The sequence below is a fragment of the Anneissia japonica genome, unplaced genomic scaffold (assembly GCF_011630105.1).
Source record: "Anneissia japonica isolate Jap-2015-1 unplaced genomic scaffold, ASM1163010v1 scaffold284860_len1800451_cov186, whole genome shotgun sequence".
NCBI lineage: Eukaryota > Metazoa > Echinodermata > Crinoidea > Comatulida > Comatulidae > Anneissia > Anneissia japonica.
The window spans coordinates 967,675-974,165 of record NW_022706010.1 but is presented as its reverse complement, the minus strand read 5'-3'; the positions used below and the strand labels follow the sequence as shown (position 1 = coordinate 974,165).

The 6,491-nt window shown below is 38.0% G+C and overlaps 2 protein-coding genes and 1 non-coding gene across 3 annotated transcripts in view; all 3 read right to left on the bottom strand.

The window, feature by feature from the left end:
• Positions 1 to 1,066: 1,066 nt before the first annotated feature.
• On the bottom strand, positions 1,067 to 3,340 carry LOC117105988 (uncharacterized protein C5orf49 homolog; the record flags this gene model as incomplete). The annotated part of the gene is made up of 4 exons (XM_033247290.1): positions 1,067 to 1,225; positions 2,566 to 2,676; positions 3,054 to 3,182; positions 3,284 to 3,340. Coding segments are annotated over 4 exons (456 nt in total), but the record flags the coding sequence as incomplete, so codon positions are not given.
• A 612-nt stretch (positions 3,341 to 3,952) lies between these two features.
• Trnal-uaa lies at positions 3,953 to 4,035 on the bottom strand. The gene has a single exon. It is a non-coding gene; the product is annotated as a tRNA-Leu (tRNA).
• A 1,075-nt stretch (positions 4,036 to 5,110) lies between these two features.
• Positions 5,111 to 6,491, bottom strand: part of LOC117105986 (uncharacterized protein C5orf49 homolog) — a 2,685-nt gene continuing 1,304 nt past the window's right edge. The window contains exons 3-4 of the mRNA XM_033247289.1: positions 6,223 to 6,333; positions 5,111 to 5,269 (exon numbers count right to left, since the gene is read on the bottom strand). Coding sequence (XP_033103180.1) covers positions 5,111 to 5,269; positions 6,223 to 6,333 — 270 coding nt within the window. The remainder of the gene's footprint in view (positions 5,270 to 6,222; positions 6,334 to 6,491) is intronic.

The window sequence follows — 6,491 nt, the reverse complement described above, 5'->3', positions numbered from 1 at the left end:
CAGGTTTCAAATAAATTTACAACGAGCCTACCCGTGAAAAAAAAAAAGTATTAAAAAATATGTCAGAACCATGTTTTAGTGATGGTGGCTTAGGATGGCAGTTCTCACAGTATTTTCGGTTATACTGCCAAGTGACTAATTACCTTAATAAATTGCCTAGCCTATTACCAATGGGGTAGGCCCTATCTACTGGGGTGAGCAGGAGGATTGTAGGACACCACCCCCCCCCCCCCTCCCCACCCCACTAAGCTGGCACCACGCAGACGCACCAACTGGAAATTTTTTAAACAAAAAAAAAAATGACGCTCAATTTACCTCATAATACCATATTTTTGCCAGCTAGCTAACACCAACTCACTTAGTCATCGAGCCACACAATCAGACCTCCCTGCCTCCATCAGCCCTTCATTTATATTCGCCATACTTTAAATGAACATAATGTGTATTATACACTGAAGAACACATTTCGGAGCAGAGAAGGAGGACTGTCTCTACCGCGGATAATGCCTAAATCCATTTTAAGTCATTTTATAGACATTTACTCTCTCAGGTAAATCTGAATAGGAGAAACTACATTCAATTAAAACACTGTGTTACAATTAGACATTCATTACAATAACAATATTATTTATGCTTAGTTAAAAGTTTTCAATTGAAATACTAAGAATGTACTTTAATGTACTATCAGTCAAATTCAAATACAGGAAAATACCTCAAAAATTCAAATAAAATGTTGAGTAGCTCATTTGAAAGGATCATAAAGATTATTAGCTTGAATATAATATAACAAAACTCAAAAATACGTATTACATTCGTCAATAGGTCATCCTCTTTATTGAAATGATAAGCGATGCTCGTCACTTGTCTGAGCCATATTTCGGTAAATATGTACCTCGTGTGCGATAATAAATAAATACTTAGGCCTAATTTACATACTGTATATGCAATAATATTTATTTTTTTGATAACAGATCAATAAAAATATAAATAATATAACAAATCTCAAAAGTACGTATTACATTCGTCACTAGATTATCCTCTTTATTGAAATAATAAGCGATCCTCGTCACTGGTCTGAGCCATATTCCGGTAGATTTGTACCTCGTGTGCGATAAAAACCTTTAACTACGCGCTCGATGCGCGCGTGTTGACGGGAAGGTACTTCGAGTGGTTTTCCGTGTCCGTACGCCGACGATGACAGTACGGGTATCTGTTTTGAAGATTCCTTCAAATGAAAAAAAAATAATATAAAAATTATTGTATACGAAGCTAATTAGCGTTTATATGAATTTTCAATTTTGTTGAAGATAATTTTCTGCTAAAAACTTTAAGCCGGGCACTCACGGCATCGTTCGACCGTCGCACGGCAAATCCACCTCTGCTTCCGGCTAGCAATAGACGACGTAAAGCCGTCTGCTGATTGTCAGTGGCAGTCTGAACGGATCCTCATAAGCGATCCGTTGGTTCCCCGCCGTCGCGTGCGTTCGTCGTCGCGTCGCCGTCACGCGCAGTGAGTACCCGGCTTCAAAAGGATATTTAAATGCAAGATATTTTCAGTGGGAGACACCAATCAACCTTATAGACACATAATAATACCGTTCCAATATTATTTGCAAAAAAAAAAAAAAAAAAAAAAATAATATAAAAATTATTGTATACGAAGCTAATTAGCGTTTATATGAATTTTCAATTTTGTTGAAGATAATTTTCTGCTAAAAACTTTAAGCCGGGCACTCACGGCATCGTTCGACCGTCGCACGGCAAATCCACCTCTGCTTCCGGCTAGCAATAGACGACGTAAAGCCGTCTGCTGATTGTCAGTGGCAGTCTGAACGGATCCTCATAAGCGATCCGTTGGTTCCCCGCCGTCGCGTGCGTTCGTCGTCGCGTCGCCGTCGCGCGCAGTGAGTACCCGGCTTCAAAAGGATATTTAAATGTAAGATATTTTCAGTGGGAGACACCAATCAACCTTATAGACACATAATAATACCGTTCCAATATTATTTGCGCAAAAAAAAAAAAAAAAAAAAAAAAAAAAAAAAACCTTTAAACTGGCCGATAATCAGTTCCAAGAATGTTCCTATTTTGGAAGTTGATAACTATATTTAATATTGATCTTGTTATGTTGTAGGCGAGACTGTTTTTATACCTTGCTTAGCGAACCCGCTGCGCGCCAGTAATGGTGATTTCGAATAAAAATAACGTTATATTTTTGTCCTATTAACGCACCCACCGAAATTTTAGAAAAAAAAAAAGTTTTCCTTTATCCCGCCGTAACCTTGAATTTCCAAAAAAAATAATATATATTTATGTATATGTTTCTTCCAAATTTTATAGATAGCAGATCCAGGTTTGGTTTGAAGGAGGGGGTGTTTGGGATGGGTAATGGTGGGCAAGACTGGTTCCTGTTTCTCTTTTTGTTGCAAACAATGTAGATTCCCTTACTAAAAGAGACCTTAAAATCTTGACATAAAAGTTGGCATATCTGAGATATAGATGCCATGTGTCCCTGAGACGTCATACTTTCCCTGTATCTCTCTTGTAATATTGGTAGATGCGCCTTACCTCGGAATACACATTTAGGTTCATGGTGTGCTGACGGTCGTCCCGGTGTATCTTACTATGGAAGCCTTCCTCAACGTGGAATAATCGGTCGTAGGTCGAACTAGGTTTGTTCTAATGATAAAATCGATGACAGATTTAGCGATAATTATATCTGCAGAATATATAAATGTCAATGTATCTGCCCCTGAAATGCCAATCCAATGTGTCATTTTTTAGTAGTCGTTTTATGTAATTCCTGACAAAGCACATGATCAGCTTTGTTTATTGGCTCACACCTCTCAATAATTAAGTAAAACTAAGAAATATGTTTAGGTACCTTAGTGAATAGTAAGACGTAAGTAGTAAGTATATACAAGTAACCAGTAATTTACCAAAATCAATTATACTAGGTCTACTCAAAATTGGCTGTTGCTTGTTGTTACTCTACGTGTTCATTTATATTTTCCAGTTTGTTGTTAGCTACCGGTACGTTTTTAACTGATATTTACCTGTTTGTTGTTGTTGAAATATGTATTTTTCTCTTTCAACTGTTCCTCTGTCGCTGATTCGATACCAGGCCATTGTTCAGATCCATCGCCTTTTGTTGCTAAATGATTCTTCCGTATGTTTTTCTCGCGCTGAAAATATCAACATAAGACTTAGTATTTAGTAACCCAGATTTGCGTACTTTCAATATCAACTTAACCATAGATACGATCGAGTAGGAAAAACGACTCACCCGCACAATTTCTATCCATCTTAGTTTCACTTCCTCAGGTGTGACCACTTTTCCAAAGAACCAATAACAATCTTCAAACTTTTAAACACAAAGATAGCCCTCTAATTGGAGAATAACCCCGAGACCACCCCAATGATTTTCGGGTCCCAAAGTGGTCTCGAATTGGAAGGTGAACTGTAGGCCCTATATATTTCTTGTCTAAAATTAGCATATAGTTACGCATGTCAAACTAAACATAAAATTAAGGTAAAAGAATTATACCTGTCTCTTATACACATCTAGATGTGTATAAGAGACAGGGTGAGGAGGGGGATTGTAGGGCACCACCCCCCCCCCCCCACACACCCCACTAAGCTGGCACCACGCAGACGCACCAACTGGAAATTTAAAAAAAAAAAAAAAAAATGACGCTCAATTTACCTCATAATACCATATTTTTGCCAGATAGCTAACACCAACTCACTTAGTCATCGAGCCCCACACAATCAGATCTCCCTGCCCCCATCAGCCCTTCATTTATATACTCCATACTTTAAATGAGCATGAATGTGTATTATACACTGAAAGAAAATCTGCAAACATGAACTGTAGGCCCTATATATTTCTTGTCTAAAATTAGCATATAGTTACGCATGTCAAACTAAACATAAAATTAAGGTAAAAGAATTATACCAGGGATGGGGTTCGAACCCATGCGGACATACGTCCATTGGAACTTAAATCCAACGCCTCAACCACTCGGCCACCCGGGTGCTCTCTTACACTCGCGCCCGCCTTTGTGATGGGCAGGTTTCAAATAAATTTACAACGAGCCTACCCGTGTCAGAACCATGTTTTAGTGATGGTGGCTTAGGATGGCAGTTCTCACAGTATTTTCGGTTATACTGCCAAGTGACTAATTACCTTAATAAATTGCCTAGCCTATTACCAATGGGGTAGGCCCTATCTACTAGGGTGAGGAGGGGGATTGTAGGGCACCACCCCCCCCCCCCCCCCCCCCCCCCCCACTAAGCTGGCACCACGCAGACGCACCAACTGGAAATTTTTTAAACAAAAAAAAAAATGACGCTCAATTTACCTCATAATACCATATTTTTGCCAGCTAGCTAACACCAACTCACTTAGTCATCGAGCCACACAATCAGACCTCCCTGCCTCCATCAGCCCTTCATTTATATTCGCCATACTTTAAATGAACATAATGTGTATTATACACTGAAGAACACATTTCGGAGCAGAGAAGGAGGACTGTCTCTACCGCGGATAATGCCTAAATCCATTTTAAGTCATTTTATAGACATTTACTCTCTCAGGTAAATCTGAATAGGAGAAACTACATTCAATTAAAACACTGTGTTACAATTAGACATTCATTACAATAACAATATTATTTATGCTTAGTTAAAAGTTTTCAATTGAAATACTAAGAATGTACTTTAATGTACTATCAGTCAAATTCAAATACAGGAAAATACCTCAAAAATTCAAATAAAATGTTGAGTAGCTCATTTGAAAGGATCATAAAGATTATTAGCTTGAATATAATATAACAAAACTCAAAAATACGTATTACATTCGTCAATAGGTTATCCTCTTTATTGAAATGATAAGCGATGCTCGTCACTGGGAGCCTTATTCCGGTAGATTTTTTACCTCGTGTGCGATAATAAATAAATACTTAGGCCTAATTTACATACTGTATATGCAATAATATTTATTTTTTTGATAACAGATCAATAAAAATATAAATAATATAACAAATCTCAAAAGTACGTATTACATTCGTCACTAGATTATCCTCTTTATTGAAATAATAAGCGATCCTCGTCACTGGTCTGAGCCATATTCCGGTAGATTTGTACCTCGTGTGCGATAAAAACCTTTAACTACGCGCTCGATGCGCGCGTGTTGACGGGAAGGTACTTCGAGTGGTTTTCCGTGTCCGTACGCTGACGATGACAGTACGGGTATCTGTTTTGAAGATTCCTTCAAATGAGAAAAATAATATAAAAATTATTGTATACGAAGCTAATTAGCGTTTATATGAATTTTCAATTTTGTTGATAATTTTCTGCTAAAAACTTTAAGCCGGGCACTCATTGCGTCTTACGACCGTTGCACGACGAATCCACCTCTGCTTCCGGCTAGCGATAGACGACGTAACGCCGTCTGCTGATTGTCAGTGGCAGTCTGAACGGATCCTCATAAGCGATCCGTTGGTTCCCCGCCGTCGCGTGCGTTCGTCGTCGCGTCGCCGTCGCGCGCAGTGAGTACCCGGCTTTAGGAATTCAAAAGGATATTTAAATGTAAGATATTTTCAGTGGGAGACACCAATCAACCTTATAGACACATAATAATACCGTTCCAATATTATTTGCAAAAAAAAAAAAAAAAAAAAAAAAAAAAAAAATAAAAAAACCCTTTAAACTGGCCGATAATCAGTTCCAAGAATGTTCCTATTTTGGAAGTTGATAACTATATTTAATATTGATCTTGTTATGTTGTAGGCGAGACTGTTTTTATACCTTGCTTAGCGAACCCGCCGCGCGCCAATAATGGTGATTTCGAATAAAAATAACGTTATATTTTTGTCCTATTAACGCACCCACCGAAATTTTATAAAAAAAAAAGTTTTCCTTTATCCCGCCGTAACCTTGAATTTCCAAAAAAATAATATATATTTATGTATATGTTTCTTCCAAATTTTATAGATAGCGGATCCAGGTTTGGTTTGAAGGAGGGGGTGTTTGGGATGGGTAATGGTGGGCAAGACTGGTTCCTGTTTCTCTTTTTGTTGCAAACAATGTAGATTCCCTTTCTAAAAAAGACCTTAAAATCTTGACATAAAAGTTGGCATATCTGAGATATAGATGCCATGTGTCCCTGAGACGTCATACTTTCCCTGTATCTCTCTTGTAATATTGGTAGATGCGCCTTACCTCCGAATACACATTTAGGTTCATGGTGTGCTGACGGTCGTCCCGGTGTATCTTACTATGGAAGCCTTCCTCAGCGTGGAATAATCGGTCGTAGGTCGAACTAGGTTTGTTCTAATGATAAAATCGATGACAGATTTAGCGATAATAATATCTGCAGAATATATAAATGTCAATGTATCTGCCCCTGAAATGCCAATCCATGGTGTCATTTTTTAGTAGTCGTTTTATGTAATTCCTGACAAAGCACATGATCAGCTTTGTTTATTGGC